The sequence below is a fragment of the Choloepus didactylus genome, chromosome 9 (genome assembly GCF_015220235.1).
Source record: "Choloepus didactylus isolate mChoDid1 chromosome 9, mChoDid1.pri, whole genome shotgun sequence".
Lineage (NCBI taxonomy): Eukaryota > Metazoa > Chordata > Mammalia > Pilosa > Megalonychidae > Choloepus > Choloepus didactylus.
Window position 1 is genome coordinate 48027263 of NC_051315.1, and position 20511 is coordinate 48047773.

A 20511-nucleotide genomic window follows, 5' to 3' on the forward strand; every position below is an offset into this window, starting at 1 on the left:
TGGCAATTCAAAACTAGTAACCTAGATTCTGATTCACATGACCACAGAATGAGGGTTAACTCTGAACATGCCTATATGCACTCATTCCATGCCACCCAGGGGAAATCTGCTGACCCAGTAAACATATACTTAGCATCTAATGCACAGAGCGCCATTTTAAAAGAACTTTTCAAAAGAGAACCTGTACTCAGGAATTTAAAGAATGTCTGCTCACGGATTTCCAAGAAAGTAACTAAGAACAACATAAGGTCACTATATTACTAAGGGTTCTCCAGGGAAACAAAACTGACAAGATATATAAATGATATATGTAAATATTAGGAGATTTATTGTAGGAATTGGCTCATGCAACCATGAAAATTGGCAAGTCTAAATTCCGTTGGGGAGGTTGCAAGTTAGGAACTCTGATTAAAGTTTTGATTAACTCCCCAGGAGAAGATGGCTGGCTGAAGTAGAGAAATTCTTTCTGATGCTGTAATCAGCAGCAATGATGATTGAAGACCTCCCTTTAATGCCTTCAAACTGGATGAGACTTCTCTCATTGCAGAAGGCAGTCTCCTTTGTTGACTCTAGATGTAATCAGCCATAGAGGCAATCAAGCATGGATTTAAATCCATGAAACATCTTCACAGTAACAATCAGGCCTTTGTTTGACCCAACAACTACACATTATAACTGAATCAAACTGATACATGAACTTAATATCACAGTCCACCCCCTTGTCAATTTGGCATCCATACACATCTCCTTAAACAATACTTCTAAATAAAAATAACAGAAATCATTCTTTCACCTAACATAATTCAACTGGCCTGTGTACAACCAGAAATGCACTAACTCTCCAGCAGAGGGTGCAAATCCTTGGGTAACAGTCACTCTTAAACTCAACATCCTGTAACTTAAATACTATATATAAAGTTCATACAACTTGTATAAGAGGATAAGGGAGAAAACAAAGACATTTGCTTTATGTATATATATAAACATTCAAAACAAAACAAGGAAGAAATACTCATAAACATTACCAGTCCTCATTTCTGTAACTGTCCTGTGGTCACAGCTCATAGTTATAACTACCTTCTTCCACTACCCATTCCATATTACCTTTACCCTCAGCAAGCAACTCAGGTGGTCACGGTTCTTTGCCTTGTGAGATGACCCAAATCTGCATTCAAGTCCTGGGCCATAAGTAGCCCTGCCTGCAAGTGGGTTGTTGCAGTTTTCCAGTACCTCTATCACAGGACACACAAATACTAAGAGACACCCTAAGGGCTCTCCTGTATTCCAGGCATACTCTTCTTTACCTCCATTGTTTAGTAGCAGTCCTATTTCCCCTTAATAATCAGGATTAGTCACTCCAGATAGTACAGTAACTCCCTTCTTCACCTGTTGACTCAGAGGCATGAGGAGCCCATAGTGCTTCCAGTTCAATGGAATCATTGGGTCTCCTGGTGGAAGTGCTTCTCATTTTGGAACTAATACTTGTAGACCAGCAGAGCATAAGATCATGGGGACAGGAAGCAAAATTTTTCCAAGTGGATCACTAGGGGTAATAGTGAGCGGTGCCACTCACATTTCCACCCCTTGATTTCTGGACCTGTGAATCCTGGCCATGGGAGAAACAGTACCATAAAGTGGACACTGATTTAGAGTATATTCAGCTTCCTGGAGAACACTGTCCCAGCCCTGCTAGGTATTGCCACTCAGTAGGCACTGCAATTAAGTCTTTAGAAAGATATTCCACTGTTCTGTCAATCCAGCTGCTTCAGGATGATGTGGAACATGGAAGTGAATTCCATGAGCATGTACCCATTCCCACATTTCATTTGCTGTGAAGTGGGTTCCTTAATCAGAAGCTATACTGTGCAGAATGCCATGATGGTGAATAAATTTACTGTCTGTAAATCCACAGACAGTACTTTTGGCAGAAGCATTACATGCAGGGAATGCAAATCCATATCAGAGATGTGCCTATTCCAGTAAGAACAAAATGCTGCCATGATGGAAGTGGTCAGTGTAATCAACCTGCCACCAGGTAGCAGGCTGATACCAGAAACTGAGTGCTGGTCTCTGTAGCTGGCAGACTGAGCACTCAGCAGTGGACTGTAGCCAGGTCAGCCTTGGTGAGTGGAAGTCCATGTTGCTAAGCCCATGCATACCCTCTACCCCTACGACCCTGGCCACTTCGTTCATGAATCGACTGGGCAATGACAAAAGCTGATTGGTACCCACAGAACAGGTCATCCTATCTACTTGATTATTAAAATTCCCCTCTGCTGAAGTCATCCTCCGGTGATCATTCACATGGGATACAAATATGTTCATGCTTTTAGCCCATTGACCCACACCTCTTCCCCAGCCCTCTGTCACTAATTTTCCAATCACGTTCCTTCCAAGACCCTGACCATCCAAGTTAAACAAACTGGCTTCAGTCCATGAATCAGTATAAAAATGCACTTCAGGCCATGGATAACCAGGTGCACTGCTTGAAGTTCTGCCACTGGGAGGATTTCCCTTCACCACTGTCCTTCAGGGAAGTTCCAGAAAGAGGCTGGGATCGAATAACCTTCTGGTGTCATACCTGCCCTTAGCCTTCCTCTTTCAAATGTACTCACATTCATCTTTGTTCCGAATACTTACAATACTGTGTTAGCATCACACACTATTATGTTATCCATTCCATTTCTGAATCGATACAATCAATCCTGTTGAACCTTCTGTACTCTTTCAGCATTAAATGCCTGATCTCTAAATTCTTTTTATCTCCCGATAACCTGTGTTCACAACTCTCAAATTTCACTCATCAATGTTAGTCCATATTAGTAAGACCATACAGTACCCTATTGAAAGTCTTCATTTCTACTCTTCTCCAAACCTCTCTCTCATGCTTTTTCCTATTTGCCTGTAGTGCTCCCTTTAGTATTTCTTGTAGAGGAGGCATCTTGTTCACAAACTCTCTCAGTGTCTGTTTTTCTGAAAATACTTTAAACTCTCCCTCATTTTGAAAGACACTTTTGCTGGATTGGCAGTTTTTCTCTTTCAGTATCTTGAATATATCATACCACGGCCTTCTTGCCTCCATGGTTTCTACTAAGAAATCCACACATAGTCTTATAGAGCTTCCCTTGTAAGTGACGGATCGCTTTTCTCTTGCTGCTTTCCGAATTCTCTCTTTGTCTCTGACATTTGATAATCTGATTAAGTGTCTTGAAGTCGGTCTACTTCCATCTATTCTGTTTGGGGTACACTGAACTTCTTGGATCTGTAATTTTATGTCTTTCATAAGAGATGAGAAATTTTCAGTGATTATCTCCTCCATTATTCTTTCTGCCCCTTTTCCTTCTCTTCTCCTTCTGGGACACCCATGACATGTATACTTGTGTGCTTCATGTTGTCATTCAACTCCCTGAGACCCTGCTCATATTTTTCCATTCTTTTCCTTATCTGTTCTTTTGTGTGTAGGATTTCAGACGTCCTGTCTGCTAGTTTCTGAATCCTTTCTTCTGCCTCTTCGAATCTGCTGTTGCATGCCTCCACTGGGTTTTTCATCTCCTCTATTGTGCCTTTCAATCCCATAAGTTCTGCCCATTGTTTTTTCAAACTTTCAAGTTCTTCCTTACATTTGCCCAATGTCTTCTTTATATCCTTCATCTGTTTTGCCATTATCTTCCCTCAACTCATTGATTTGACTCTTGAATTGATTTAGCATACTTGTTTGAAGATCTTTAATTAGTCGTTTCAACTCCTGTATCTCATCTGAAATTTAAGTTTGTTCCTTTGACTGGACCATATCTTTGTTTTCCCTAGTGTGATTCATAATTTTTTGTTGTCTTGGCACCTGGTTTCCTTGATTACCCCAAATGGATTTTCGCTGACAAGACAGGCCCAGGTTTCAGGAGGAGGCTGTATTCGGTATCAGGTTTCCCTGACAGCGAGACCCAGAAGGTTATCAGACTTTCCTGTGGGGCCTCTAGATGTTGTGCTTTTCCTATCCTGCCCAGCAGGTGGTGCTTGTCTGTCTGCAGCTCCCCCGGCATAAAGAAGTACATTGCCTTTAATTCTCAGTAGACCATGTCCCTACCAGGGACTGACGGTGTCAGAAGCCAAGCTTAAGCTGTTTCTGTTGTTCCCCTCCCCCAGGCCCTGGGGTCTGAGTTCTCTGAGGGAGGGCCACCACCTGAGCTGCCCCTCCCCCCTTTTCTTAGGGAAGATAAACCCGTGCGCAATTATCTTCTACCCTTGAGTTTTTCCTTTGACTCTGACTATCTTAACTCCACCCTTGCCTGGGTCAGCGCTGACAACTGAAAATGCCTGAGACTTTCTCTAATGGGCTACTTAGAATGAGAAAGAAAAAAAAAAAAGGAAAAAAGTCCCCTTTTAGTCCCCAGTACACCAGTTCACCAGGCAAGAACCGGAGTTGGTACCTGGTTCTGTGTGCCCCTTTTCTTGGGACACAGCCCTTTTCCAGTATTCTGAGCTCAGCTGATTCCAAAAGCTCCTTTTTGTATTTATTTTTTTTTTTTCCATCAGACCCGCATCTTCTCTGCCAGGGAAAAGCTCCAGGTTCCTTTCCTGCTTGATCCAGGTTTATCTGTGCTCATACCATGTATTCACCAGTCCAAATTTGTTAATTAAAACTGAAATTGGAGCTTGATTGCAGTTCATTCCCTTGTTCCCGGCAGGGACTCCTCCTTTTTCCCACAGTGAAGTCTTCCAACTCAGCCTGTCATGCCAGTGGGGGAGGGATGCCAGCTCCACAATTTGGGGAGATTTACTTACAGTTCCATGCTATGATCTCAGCCATTCTACCCATTCCAGACTTGTGTATGATGTGTTTCAGTCATAGATGTACCCTCATCAGTTGTTCCAGACTATTTTCTAGTTATCCTTGTTTACAAGTTGCTCTAGGAGACTGTGCCAGTTTGAATGTATTATGTCCCCCAGAAAAAGCGATATTCTTTGATGCAATCTTGTGGAGCAGACATATTAGTGGGTATTAAGTTGGAATGATTGGATTAGGTTGTTTGCATGGAAATGTGCCCTACCCAACTGTAGGTGATAACTCTGATAATTTCCATGGAGGTGTGGCCCCACCCATTCAAGGTGGCCCTTGATCAGTGGAGCCATATAAATGAGCGGACAAACAGAAGGAACTCAGTGCAGCTGTGAGTGACGTTTTAAAAAGGAGCTACAGCCAAGAGGGACACTTTGAAGAAAGCACAGGAGCTGCAGATGAGAGACAGTTTGAAGATGGCCATTGGAAGCAGACTCTTGCTCCGGAGAAGCTGAGAGAGGACAAATATCCCAACTGCAACTAAGAGTGACATTTTTGAGGAACTGCAGCCTAAAGAGGAATGTCTTGGGAGAAAGCTATTTTGAAACCAGAACTTTGGAGCAGACGCCAGCCATGTGCCTTCCCAGCTAACAGAGGTTTTCCAGACACCATTGACCATCCTCCAGTGAAAGTACTCAATTGCTGATGTGTTACCTTGGACACTTTATGGCCTTAAGACTGTAACTGTATAACCAAATAAACCCCCTTTTATAAAAGCCAGTCCATTTCTGGTGTTTCGCATTCCGACAGCATTAGCAAACTAGAACAGGGACTAACTAAATTCCACACCTCCCTATGCCACCATCTTGCCCTGCCTCCATTGCTACTACTTGATTAGTAGGTCCAATAAGAACAATGTTATCAATATAGTGGAACAGTGTGATGTGTTGTGGAAGGGAAAGGTGAAGAAGGTTCCTGCAGACTTTATTATGACACAGGGCTAGAGAACTGGAACACATCTGAGGTAGGAGAGTAAAAGTATATTGCTGGACTTGCCAGTTGAAAGCACACTGTTTCTGGTCATCTTTACTAACAGGTATAAAGAAAAAAGAATTTGCCATATCAATACCTGCATACAAGTAACAGGGGATGTGTTGATTTGCTCAAGCAAAATTGCCACCATCTGGAACAGTAGCTGCAATTGGAGCCACAATCTGGCTAAGTTTATGATAATCCACTGAAATCATCCAACTCTTTTGTGCACAGACCAAATAGCGCAACTGAATGGGGATGTAGTGGGAATCACACCTTTGCATCCTTCAAATGCTTGATGATGGCAGCAATCTCTGTACTCCCTCCAGGAATGCAGTATTTACTCTGATTTACTATTCTGCTAGGTAGTGGCAGTTCTAGAGCTTCCATTTTGCCTTTCCTACTGTCATAACCCTCACTCCATAACTCAGGACTCCAATGTGGGAATTCTGGCAGGTGCTTTGGATGACTACTCCAATTTTACATCCTGGAACTGGGGAAATAACCACAGAAAGGGTTTGGGAACCTACTGGACCCACTGTGAGACAGATCTGAGCTAAAATTCCATTGATCATCTGACCTCCATAAGCCCCTACTCTGACTGGTGGACCACAGTAATGTTTTCCAAACACACAGTCATTCTTGTGAAAGGCCATAGGTCACCTTGCAGAAGGCTGGAAGATAAACAGCATAAATTGTGGGGAATGTAGCAGGGTCCTTTCCCAATGAACCTGGCCTTCCCTTCACTCAAAGGGACCTGTAAATCGTCTCAGGTCTGGGAATGGATTGAGGTGCTGTGACTGTTGTTGCGACTCAAGATAGACTTTTATTCACTTGACCTACAACTCTTCTGCTTATACAGATCAAGTAAGAATTAATAGGCTTCCCATCTATTTCACTTCTAGATACCCCATGAACAACTATCCAATACCATAGGTCTCTGCAAGTCACATTATTCTGATTACTGCTTTGACTATGCTGTTCATTATGGTAGCCACACCCACTTTGTCTTTGGTAATTAAGTGCTGCCATTTGGCTCCTGCCAATCTAGGACCTGATCATCCCCATTGTGTTTAAGGATCCAAGTTCAGTGGTGGCAGTTCCCATGGTAATATCTAAAGTGTGACCACAGAGCTCTTCAGGAGATGATGAAACTTCTCTCACGTATTTATTCTTCAGAGTCCTAGTAAATGGTATGATCTCTGGAATTACTAGGGTAGGTGAACACACCTTACATGATAAATCCACTCTAATATTCCAATCTCTCTAAGCTTTTGGATCCCCCTCATCTACATTATACCAGAGCAGTCCTGGCATTTAAACTTCAGGTCCATGCTTCCATCTTTTGGTCCATGCTTCAGCCAACCATGTGAACAAACTGTTAGAGCCCTTTCTAACCCCTCAAGTTACAACACTGAATCCAGAATTTCTGCTAAGAGGGCCCATATCAATAAATTCAGTCTGATACAACTTTATGTTCCTTCCACCATTATCCCACACCCTTAATATCTATTCCCACACACATTCCTCTGATTTCTGGCTATATAAATTGCAAAAATCATGCAGTTCTTTTGTAATGTAGCACACCTTCTTGTGGTCACATTTTATACCTCATGTTTTAGGGCCTATTGGAACTTAAGTCCAATTATAGGTCTGCAGGAAGAGGGCTGGTGGGAGTGGGTCATGAGAGTAATTAGCAGTGTTTTCCAAGCTAACTACCTCAGGGCATTCCATTAGTTTCATCTGGTGAAACAGGATTACTCTCTTCAGACAGATGTATGAGAGTGGTTTCCTCAGGGCTTCCCATCTATTTCACAGTTGTAGGTTTACTAGGCACAACTGGGTTAATCTCTTCAGCTGGAGGTGGAATGGTGATTTCTCAGAGCAGACTGGAGGGCAGGTGGCTGACTCCTCAGGGCAGACCATTACAGGTTTCTCTGGCAAAAAAGACTCAGCAGAATCTCAGGCTTAAACGCCCCACCCCCTTCATCATTATCAGCCCATATGTCCCCATTCCAATTTTCATAATCCCATTCCTTCCTCCATCAATACCCTCACTTTAACAGCAGGCACACTGCAAGGTTGGGAATTCAGTTGATGGTGTAATTCAGCAACTCACACAATGGAATCTGGGTCTGATTTTCAGAACTTTCAAGTTTGTAGCTACAAGAAATAAGCCTTTATTTCAGAGCACTCATACAAACTTTCATGCAGTACTTCAGCTGGGAATCTGAAGTCTTGAACTCATCCCATTCTTTAACAACTGTATCCAGTGTATTTAGGAAGAGCCAGCCAACATCATTATACTTCTTACCTTTACAAAACTGTTAAGGTGTCAAGTACTTCACCCAAGCCTGGCCCCTATAAACACTTCAGTAGCAGTATCCAATGGTGATATTTTGCATATCTCTACTGCTAATTCATGTCACCCACAAACTATAAGTGCCATCTTGATCACTGGAAATAGTTATTACTGGCTTTTAATCTTATCAGATTAGAGAACCAGTTCCCCAAACCCCAGAACTCAGAAATCTCATCTTTAAGATTGTTTCTCAAGAACAACTCTCTACCAAAATCTGTTATCGGTCAGGGTTTTCAGGGAAACAGAACCAACAGGATAGGTTTCAAAGGTTTTGATTAATTCCCTAGGAAAAGATGGCTAGCTGAAGTAGACAGAAATTCTTTTCTCACTGCTGAAATCATGAGTTCTCCCTTTAAGGCCTTCAACTGATGGGATGAGACCTCTCTCATTGCTGAAGGCAATCTACTTTGTTGATTGCAGATGTACTCAAACACAGATCCCCTTAAAAAATGACTACGATTTAAGTCCATGAAACACCCTCACAGTAACCATCAGGCCAGTATATGCTTGACCAAATAACTGGACACCATAACTTAACCAAGCTGACACATGAACTTAACCATTACAATCACTGTCACAAATAAACTACAAAATAACAGAGAACAATAACAACTTCAGGTTCAACATTAAATTTATACTTTCTTTATGCAATACCATAGGAGCTTTTATGTTAAGATTTTGTCATTTGGCTAATTCAGTGATAACCTTGAAAAGCTCTTTTTTTCCTTCTTAGCCAAATATGACTCCTCATCCTGTTAAACAGGGTATTTGTGAGTTATTATGTTGAAAAACATACACAGTTTTTTAGTCCTATAATGTCTATGTGACTCATCTTATAAACATCAGCAACTTATAAACATCCAAAACACATAAAGCAGCTCTCATGTTTTCTAGTTTAATTTTGTATGAAGAGAACAAAGGGAAGGAAACCAAGATTTACTATGCCTATAATAGCACTAGACATATTTCTTTCATTTAAGGCTCACACTGATTCTGTGACATACGCATCATCTCCAACTTATTGGGGTACAGATAAGTTGTGTAACTTGAGCAAGGCCACACAACTTGTATGTAACTCCAAAGCTCATGCTCCTTCCAAATTAATCCTTAAAACCTCCTGAGAGAAGCTATTTAATTAATAGCATTAATTTATTTAACATGCACATCTTCTAAAGCTCTTGAACTGACTCTACCTGAGAAGGTGATGCTGGAGCCAGGGTTGGTTTTGCATCCAGCTCTGTATCTTGCCCTAGGGTTGGTTGGTTGGTTGGTTGGTTGGTTTTATTTAAAATTACTTTATTTATCAAATTAAAAAAAAAACAAAACCATTTCCAAACAAAACAAAGGAAAGCAACGGGGGAAAAAAAACCTGAAATAACTTCATTCCTTCCATTATACTCCTACCACACCAAAAGAAAATTAACGAACCACAGTCAGTCACACCTGAGCATTCCCATATCATTAAGATCAGCCTCAATATCTCGTCAGTCCAGGTGCGGATCCAGCTCCCACTTTTCACCTCCAGACAGGCCCAGACCAAGATATGGAGTCTTCCTTCCCCTCTCCTGTGAGGGAATCTTTGTTACCATTTGCTGATTTTTTTCTTGGTATTTTACTTTGTATAAGGCTTGTTTTATTTTTCCTTTTAAATTACCCTTCAATTAAATTTATTACCTATTGAAAAAAATAAAAAAAATAAAGCTCTGGAAAAGCCCATTTATCCATACTGGACTTATTAAAGGAAAAATAAGAAAGCTTTCAAAAGATAGCTTGGTCCCTTTTGCTAATCAAAACATCCTCTCTGAAGAAGAGTGGTATCAAAATTTAAAAACTAAGTTTTTTTAAAAAAAACCTGACAAGAAAAGTATTTCTTGCCTAGCCTAAAGTATATGGCAACACAGAGGGTAACTTCACCAGGAGTTCAAATGCTCATCTAAGGAGGGTGTGCAAAATGGCAGAAGGTGCTGTTTTCATTTCCTACAGCTGCCATAACAAAGTAAACACACTAGGTGGCTTCAAACAACAGATGTCTATTGCCTCCTGGTTCTGGAGCTGGAAGTCCAAAATCAAGGTGTTGGTAGAGTCACACTTCCTCTGAGGTCTGCAGGGAAGAATTTTTTCCGTGCCTCTCTCCTGGCTTCTGGCAGTGGCTTGCCAGCAATTCATGGCATTCTCCCCTCTGTCTGTGTTTGTCTGTCCAAAATTTCCTGTTCTTATAAGGACCCCAGTCATACTGGACTAAGGGCCCACCTTACTCCAGTTATGACCTCATTTTAACTTGCCTAATTCGGGGGTTCATATTCTGGGGTTCTGAGGATTAGGACTACAATGTATCTTTTGCAGGGGGTCACAATTTAATATCAGGAGCCGTCATCTTAGAATCTCTAATCCAGCCTAGTCTTAGACAAAATTAATGTGCTCAGTATGAACAGTGTGAAAATCCACACATCTTGCCTCTGCTCCTCCACCAGGCACCAGAAGCATAACTGGTAACAAATGCTGGACCACAAAATCTTCCAGGAAAAGAGCTTTGAATTTGTCTGCACGTTTTGCTCTATACTGTGCTGCTGCTTCCAGCACTAAGTTCCTTTTTAAACTATTTCTGCCTGTTGGCAAGCTTCAAGCAGGAACTTATCATCAAATGGCAGTGAAATTCAGAAAAAAAAATCTCTTGCATAATCATTTTATTCAAATCCACACAAGTGTTCATTTAGTTCTTGCTTATTTTGCCCTTTAATTCCTGGAACTGTTCAATCAATAATATTTTTGGCTGGAAGGCTTCCCCAGAGTTTCCCCATCAACACATTTTTGACATGCTTGCCTGGAAAACCTTTTTTCAAAACTTAAACAAACCACATATCCAATATAACTGTGTGTTTTCCTCAGGAGTCATTCGAAAATCACTAATTGAGTGTAATTTTTCAGATTTTACTTGCACAACAGCAAACCAGACTTACGTGGAATCCAAACTTCCCCTGTTCACGTCCCTCTTCGATTCAGGGTTTGTTTGGCTAGCCTGTTTTCCCGTTTGAACAGCTTGAACACCATCCAAATGGCCAAAACTCCTGGGCAAGCAAGGGCCTACTCCCCTCCCCACCGCCCGCTAGGGAAATCTCCGCAGCCAACTTCCCGGCTTCTCATTTTAGCTCCCTATCATGGCCCGAAATTGTGCCCGTCGTGGAGCTCTCAGTGCTTCTGCGCTGCTGGCAATTACTCCCGTTTGGGGGTCCCTCCCCGCTGAGTGGGGTCTGCACTGAAATTGCGACACCAGAGAGGAGAGCGCGACCCCTGAGAACCTAGGCAACCTCTCCTCCCCGGGGGCGCTCCCTTGGAACCCCCTGACGGCGCAGGGGAGGATGAGGAAGGACCAGACGCCAGGGCCAGGCGGCGCGTGGGGAGGGCGTGCAGGTTAGGGCGAGACGCGCGGCGGGGCAGCCAGCCTCTCCCGGGCCGCCCTCGGGCAGGGCGGGGGCGGCGAGTCTCCGCAGGGCCAGAGGCGAAGGCGCGGGTCCGGGCTCCCAGGTCGAGTTGGGAGCGTCGAAAAGAAGCAGCTTACCCGCGGCGGTCGCGACGGCGAGACCCAGAAGCGGCAGCAGAAGAACGGGCAGCGCGGCGCGGGGCATGGCTGAGGGAGCGAGCGCGGAGCCCGGGCGCGGCGGACGGCGGGAAGGAGGCGGGGGGCGGCGGGAAGGAGGCTGGGGCGGCGCTTCTCGGAAGTGCGAGGCTCGCGTCCCGAGCCCTCCCACGGTGGAGGCCCGCGGGGTAGGAGTGAGAAGCGGAGGGAGCCCAAGCAAGCCAAGGAACGGTCTCCCAGATCCCGTGGAAGGGACCGGCTCGCTGCCTCCTGGAGCTTCTCTTTTTTTTTTTTTTTAATCTTCATTTATTGAGATATATTCACATACCACGCAGTCATACAAAACAAATCGTACTTTCGATTGTTCACAGTACCATTACATAGTTGTACATTCATCACCCAAATCAATCCCTGACACCTTCATTAGCACACACACAAAAATAACAAGAATAATAATTAGAGTGAAAAAGAGCAACTGAAGTAAAAAAGAACACTGGGTACCTTTGTCTGTTTGTTTCCTTCCCCTATTTTTCTACTCATCCATCCATAAACTAGACAAGTGGAGTGTGGTCCTTATGGCTTTCCCAATCCCAATGTCACCCCCATAAGCTACATTTTTATACAACTGTCTTCGAGATTCATGGGTTCTGGGTTGTAGTTTGATAGTTTCAGGTATCCACCACCAGCTACCCCAATTCTTTAGAACCTAAAAAGGGTTGTCTAAAGTGTGCATAAGAGTGCCCACCAGAGTGACCTCTCTGCTCCTTTTGGATTCTCTCTGCCACTGAAGCTTATTTCATTTCCTTTTGGAGCTTCTCTTTTTAAACTTTTCACTAGATGGAAATTATCTTAGACTTGCAAAAATGTTGCAACAATAGCACAAAGAATTTCCGTAATTCTTCAGCCAGCTTCCTTAAATATTAACATCTTATATAACCCAAGTACAATGATAACAACCAGGAAATTAACTTCTAATACTATTAATTCATCTACAGCCCTTATCATATTTTGCCAATTGTCCCTCTAATATCCTTTTTCTGTTCCAGTCCAGAATCAAACATTTCATTGAGATACATCATTTCTCCTTAGTCTACTTCAATCTGGTACAGTTCTTCTGGAATTGTCTTTCACAGTCTTGACACATTTGAACAGTACTGGCCAAGATGTTTTGTAAAAGTCCCTCCCTCAGCTGGGGTTTGACTGATGTTTCCTCTTGATCGGATTCAGGTTATGCCTTCTTGGCAAAAGTACCACAGAAGTGATGCGCCTTGTCAGGAGGGCCCCCTGGTGATGTAAACTTTGATCACTGGATAAGGTGGTGTCTGCCAGATTTTTCCTTTGGTAATAATGGCCAGAAACCTCCTTTTCAAAGGCTCCTCTCAATGAACTAGGTCCCCCAGGCAAATTTTCTGTTTTTAAACTTTGTCTCCCGACCACTTATTTGACCCCTGAGGGCATCTGGACTCAGACAACAGAGCCCACAAGCCAGGGCCGGGCAAGGCTGCTTGTTTAAGCGCTGACAGAGCTTCATGCCATTGGCAAAAGATTCTTTAGAATCTGGTCTAACTTTCCAACCCTAGTCACCACTGCTTTTCCATCAGTCACTCCCTCTCTCTCCTCTGCATTGTCGAATTCTCTTTCTCTATTGGCTTCTGGGTTTGTTTGTTTTTTTTCCTCTCAGTTTGTAAACCTATAAACCTCCTTTCCCCTCCTTTGTAAAATATCCTTCCTCAATCCTCCATCCTCCTCTTGCTATGGTCCAATCCATCTCCTTTCAATCTGTATATATACTTCTCAAAACTTCATGTTCCTCATTTCCTAATTGTCCCTTTGGCTCTTCAGCCTACTCCTCATCTAGATTTTGGCTCCATCATCATGCTGCATTTCTGTTGGCTAAGATCACCGATGTTTTTCTAATTCTTGGAGTCCAGTTTTTATCTGACTTGACTTGATCATACATTGTATTAAAATGGTATGGGGGCGGGGAGCACTGCTGGGTGATGGCAACAGGAGATTAAGGCTGAGGTACCGGTAAAAAGCACCGAGGAGGAGCAGCCCCGCACCACGCCTGAAAAGCTGGCTGCCCAGAAGCACGAACAGAGACTGCGCAAATTCCTGGAGCTGCACCTGAAGCAGGGAAGTTAAGGAGGCGTTATTAAAGTTGTTAAAACCCCTTCCTTAGTCCCTGAGACTTTTCCTCAACTCATCAAGATTAGAGAAAATGATCCCCAACCATTCAAGATGGCAGAACTTCAGGCTCAATCCACCCATAGAAGTATTGGAACAACCACAAGAACTTGCAGAAAAAATCTTTCTCAAGCTCTAGAAAAGTTAAAGGACTGCTGTAACAGGGCAAGCACTGAATCAAGAAAAAGTCTACTTAAAAGTGCTCCCTGGCAATCAAGGAAGCACTTTCCATAACACTAGCTGGATACAAGTTTAAGGAACAGACACTTCAGAGTCTAAATTCAGCAATAACACATTAAAATATCAAAATGTCCAGGGTTTCAACAAAAGATTACAAAGCACACAAAGAAACCGGAAGTGATGGCCCAGACAAAGAAGAAGATTAAAGCATTAGAAAACCATCAATGAGGAGGATCAGACCTTGTGACATTCCAGACAGATTTTTAAATATGATCCTAAAAATGATTGAAAGAGCTAAAGGAAACATGGAACAAAGAACTAAAAAAAAATCAGAAAAATGACAGATAAACACAGAGATTATCAATAGAGAGATGGAAATTATGAAAAAGAACCAAACAGAGCTGAAGACCACAGTAAAAGAAACAAAAAATTTCCTGGAGGGTTTCAACAGCAGATTGGTGCTGGCAGAAAAAAAAAAGAATCAGAGATGCCCTGCGAGCTGAATCATGGATCACACTGAAAATGAGTTAAAAGGTCACTGGGGTGGTCTTGATGTTGGTAGATGACTTCCTATAAAGCTCATCTTCAAGCAAGTGAACAAAGCCAGACCTACACCCCAAACTCCAAGGACAATAAACAGGATGCCTGCAAAGCCTCCACCTGGTGATGAAGAAGGATTTGATTATAATGAAGAAGAACAATACAACTGTAAAGGGTGAAAACTATTTGGAAATCAGAGAAGATTCCTGGACAACTTTTGGGGATTTTCAGATAAACATCTTAAGTGAAAAAGCATGATATACCAGGTTCATTTCTGTGACACAATGGATTGGTTATTAAAATCTATGGGCAAATGATTCCGAGCAAGCATGTTTTTTGCTATACTGTGCTATTTTACATGAAAAAAAGGGAGATAAGATGTGCCCAGGCTTTAGTGATCCTGTGCAGCGAATTGAGCAGCGTACACAAGGTTCTCTCCTTCATGTCTAGCATTGTTCAAGGGTGCAAGAGAACATATTTCTCTCAAAGAGACAATCAGCCACCACCATATCATATCAACCACCACCATATGAGAGCTGGAAAACCTATTACCTGTACTTCACTTGAAAATGGTCATCTTCCTATTGCACAGTAACCACCAACGAAAATCCCTGATCATTTTATGATGCCACCAGACAAGCACATGAACCATATTCCACCAAAGCAGCACATGATGATGCCACCACCTCCTTTGTGACATGTGCCATACAAGCACTATAATCAGCCACATGAGGATATTCATGCTCCTCCAGCAGAACTGTCCATGGCTCCACCTCCACCTCATTCATTCCGTCAGGAAACTTTTTGTATTTCAACATGAAAACACAGCAATTTAATAACTGTCCCTATTAAAGGTGATTCAAATTCAGGTGCTAGAGAACCACCACCTCCTGCCCCAGCACCTACTCACCATCATCCTGAATATCAGGGCCAACCACTGGTATCGCACCCTCATATGATGCCTCTACAGCAACGTTATGCACCCCCCCCCCCACCTCCTCCACCACCAATAAGCCATCCAATGCCACATCCTCCCCAGGCCGCAGGTACTCCTCACTTGGTTGATAGCCAAGCTCCACCTCCACCAATGACCTCTGTTCCACCACCAATAACCCCTGTCTCTGGACATATTACTGCCCAGATGCCACCTTCTATGAATCATCCTCCTCCAGGACGTCCCCCACTCCAACATGGTGCACCCCCTCCTCACCATTAGAATCCTAACTCTTTGCCCCAGTTCACTGAAAATCAGGGAACTCTGAGATCTCCACTTACCCAACCAGGGGTATATGGCCTGTACCACGAGGGCCACCTCCTCCTCCACGAATTCAGGTTCTGCCTTCTCAAACCCCACTTCCTGGACCACATCATCCAGATCAGACGATATAGATCAAATACCAATGATAACAGTATTTTGAACTGAAAGTATGATGAGGAAAAAAAACTTACATATAGTCAACATTTTAATTAAGCTTTGACTATTTGGGGAAGGAAAAGCACCTCTTACAGAAGTGACTCCAAAACACTTAGGGTCTTGTCTCTTAAAATTGTTTTAAACCTTGACCTTAGGACTGATTTCAAATACTATACTGTAGTGCAGATAAGTGGCTCAGTTGAGCGCAGCTTTATTGTAACAATCTTGTTCCCACAGTGTGGTAAATTGACCCTGAGGTGACCATTTGTAACATTTCCTAAAAAAATTTTCACTGTTCCTTGTTCCACTTTCAAAATATTGCTTTTGTCAAACCCAATGTTTACATTCTCTTGTGATACATTTTGTTAACCTGTGTAAAAGGATTAAATTATGATATGGTTGTCAAATGCTATTTTTATAAGAATTTAGGTGCAGCTACATACTGTTTTTATTTTTTAAAACCATGTTTTACCACTAATTTCCCAAAGTTACAAGAAGGTCCTAAAAGTAAAAATTTACTAGAATTTACTGGAAGGCTGACAGTTAAATGGTGAATTATTTCACATGTTAAGCACTGAAATTTTGAGCTATATTAAGTATATAATACACTTCATTTGGATGCCTTTTAATTTCTAAGCAGCCTCAAAGCACTAAAATACAAAATTCCAGTACAAGATACATTTATGTTTGTAATGTTAAAAGGCATTAGTAATTATTTGGAAAGATATGGCCAAAAGTAATCGAGTTTATGGGCTCCAAGCAGGTGGGGGATGCTGCCACTCATGAATGTTATTGTTTTACTGAATGAATTTAGTTGGAATCACATAATGCACCACATTTATTAATCTTAACTAATATTATTTTATAGAGCTGTTTAAATGGTGTCTGTTAGTTGAAGTGTGTTGTACCCTGTACATTGTCTTAAATATTTAGGGCTGACCAGGCTTTATATAATTCCTCTTTTCATGGTAGAGTTTGATCCTGTGCTTAAGTGTTTTTTTCTTTATCTGGTTTTACACTACTATTTGAATGCCATGGAGGAATTTGAGTAATGTATTAATGAAGGACATACCCACACAAAATCAGAGAACTTGAAGATAAGACAATGAACTCATTCAGTCAGAGGAGTAGAAAGAATAATGAAGTAAAGTGAACAGAGTGTGAGGAACCTATGGGATACCATCAGGTGTACCAGTGCCTGCACTGCAGGAGTCCCAGAAGGAGAAGAAAAAGAATATTCAAAGCACTAGTGCCTGAAAGCTTCCCAAATTTAATGAAAAACATGAATATACATATCCAAGACCCTTAACAAACTCTAAACAGGATGAACCAATGTCAAACTGTGAAATGCCGAAGATAAAGAGAGAATTCTGAAAGTCGCAAGAGAGACGCAACATGTCACAAGCAAGAGAGCTTTAATGAGATTAAATGCTGATTTCTCATCAGAACCATGGAGGCAAGAAGGCAGTGGGAAGACATTTAAATTTTTTTTTATCTTCATTTTATTGAGATATATTCACATACCACGCAGTCATACAAAACAAATCGTACTTTCGATTGTTTACAGTACCATTACATAGTTGTACATTCATCACCTTAATCAGTCCCTGACACCTTCATTAGCACACACACAAAATAACAAGAATAATAATTAGAGTGAAAAAGAGCAATTGAAGTAAAAAAGAACACTGGGTACCTTTGTCTGTTTGTTTTCCTTCCCCTATTTTTCTACTCATCCATCCATAAACTAGACAAAGTGGAGTGTGGTCCTTATGGCTTTCCCAATCCCATTGTCACCCCCTCATAAGCTACATTTTTATACAACTGTCTTCGAGATTCATGGGTTCTGGGTTGCAGTTTGATAGTTTCAGGTATCCACCACCAGCTACCCCAATTCTTTAGAACCTAAAAAAGGGTTGTCTAAAGTGTGCATAAGAGTGCCCACCAGAGTGACCTCTCGGCTCCTTTTGGATTCTCTCTGCCACTGAAGCTTATTTCATTTCCTTTCACATCCCCCTTTTGGTCAAGAAGATGTTCTCCGTCCCACGATGCCGGGTCTACATTCCTCCCCGGGAGTCATATTCCACGTTGCCAGGGAGATTCCCTCCCCTGGGTAAGACATTTAAATTTGAAGCAAAAAAAACTGCCAACCAAGAATTCTATATTCTACATCTGGCAAAACTGTCTTTCAAAAATGGAGAAATTAAGACATTCCAAGATAAACAAAAGCTGAGGGAGTTCATCACCACTAGGCCAGCCCTACAAGAGATGCTAAAGAGAGTTTTGTAGGTTGAAAGGAAAGGACAACAGAATATAGATCAAAGCCACATGAAGAAATAAAAGATCTCTGATGAGGGTAACAACATGGTTAAATATAAATGTCAGTACTATTGTATTTTTGGTTTGTAACTCTAGTTTTTAATTTCTATAGGATCTAAAAAGCAAATGCATAAAGTATAATGATAAATCAGTGGTTTGGATATGTATAAACATGCAATTTATGACAAGAACTACATAAAGGTGGGGGGTGGAGGGATACAGGAACATAGTTTGTGTCTACTATTGACATGAAGTTGGTATCAAAGAAAACAAGATTGTTATAGATTGAGGGTGTTAAACTTAAGCCTCATGGTAATTACAAAGAAAATATCAGAGAATATACAAGCTCACAGAGAGAGGTTGCCAGGGGCAAGGGGAATGGGGAGTTAATGCACAAATGGACATAGAGTTCTGTTTGGGGAGATGGTATTTTTGTAATGGAAGTTGGTGAGGGGACTGCAACATTGTGAATGTGATTCATCCCATTGAATAGTATGCTTGGGAGGGGTTGAGAAGGAAAAATTTATGTTGTATATATGTTCCCACAAAATTAAAAAAAAAAGAGTAACTAAAGAGAATGACAATTAAATGGAATAATGATCCTGGACGGGATCTAGCAAGGGAGAAGAAAAAGTTCAAAGGGACATTATTGGGACATATGATAAAATTGGAATATAGACTTGTGCCAGTTTGAATGTATTATGCATTATGTCCCCCAAAACACCATTATCTTTGATGCAATCTTGTGTGGGCAGACATATTATTGAGATCGTAATTCTTTGAGTTTTTCCATGGAGATGCAACCCACCCAACTGTAGGTGATAACTCTGATTAGATAATTTCCATGGAGGTGTGGCCCCACCCATTCAGCATGGTCCTTGATTAGTTTACTGGAGCACTATATAAGCTCAGACAGAAAGAGGGAGCTTGCTACAGCCAAGAGCGACACTTTGAAGAATGCACGGGAGCTGAGAGAGGAACTGCAGTTTACAGAGACATTTTGGAGACAGCCTTTGAAAAAAACTTTTGCTTCGGAGAAGCTAAGAGAGGACAAACACCCCAAAAGCAAGTAAGAATGATATTTTGGAGAGAAGCTGAAGCCTAGTGAGGAACATCCTGGGAGAAAGCCGTTTTAAAACCAGAACTTGGAGCAGACGCCAGCCACATGCCTTCCCAGCTAAGAGAGGTTTTCCAGACGCCATTGGCCACCCTCCAGTGAAGGTACCCAATTGTTGATGACTTACCTTGGACACTTTATGGCCTTAAGACTGTAACTTTGTAACCAAATAAACCCCTATTTATAAAAGCCAATCCATTGCTGGTGTTTTGCATCCCGGCAGCATTAGCAAACTAGAACAAGACCTAAGGTTTTAATCATGGTTAAATTTCTTGAACTGGGTAACTGTAGTTAAGGCAGTTACATAACTGAATATTCTTGTTCTAAGGAAATACACATGGCAGTATTAAGTGTTTAGGGAGCATGATGTATAGGACCCACACTCAAGTGTTCAGAAAATGGACTGATAAATATACAGACAGGCAGGTAGGTGAAACGATATGGTAAATGTGGCAAAATGTTAAAATTGATGGATCTGAGTATCTGGGGGGGTGGTTATGTTGGAGTTCTCTGTATGGGGTTTGTATTATTTTTTCAACTGTCCTGTAAGTTTGAAAGTATTTCAAAATAAAATTTAAAAAAAGAGAAATGGAAAAAAAAAAGGTATTTGGCCAGGGAACTGTACTGGGTTGAATACTGTGTCGTCCCCCCCCCCCGCTCCCCTCAATTCATGGCCACCTGGATCCCCAGAATGTGACCTTATTTGGAAATAGAGTCTTTGCAGATGTAATTGATTACATTAATATGAAGTCATCCTGGATGAGGGTGGGCCTTAAATCCAATATGACTGTTTCCTTAGGAGAAGGAAATTCGGATACAGAGACACAGACATAGTAAGAAGACAGCCATACGAAGGGCAGGCAGAGGTAGGAGTGATGCTGCCCCGATCCAAGAACGCCTGGGGTTACCAAAAGCTGGAAGAAGCAAGCAAGGATCCCACCCTGGAGCTTCGTAGGGAACACAGCACCGCCAACACCTTGATTTTGGACTTTTAATCTCCAGAACTGTGAAA

General features: G+C 41.9%; 1 protein-coding gene and 1 pseudogene across 2 annotated transcripts in view; one reads left to right on the forward strand and one right to left on the reverse strand.

Annotated features, from left to right (window-relative positions):
• Positions 1 to 20511, reverse strand: part of LOC119544000 (CD302 antigen) — a 187225-nt gene that overhangs the window by 60706 nt on the left and 106008 nt on the right. Inside the window, exon 1 of one of the 2 annotated variants that reach the window (XM_037848967.1) lies at positions 11725 to 11835. The exons of the other annotated variant lie outside the window; for it this stretch is intronic. Within the exon in view, the coding sequence (XP_037704895.1) occupies positions 11725 to 11791 (67 nt within the window). The 5' untranslated portion in view covers positions 11792 to 11835. Of the gene's footprint in view, positions 1 to 11724; positions 11836 to 20511 lie in introns of those variants that run through there. 2 annotated transcript variants of the gene reach the window in all.
• Positions 14616 to 16038, forward strand: LOC119544477 (annotated as a pseudogene).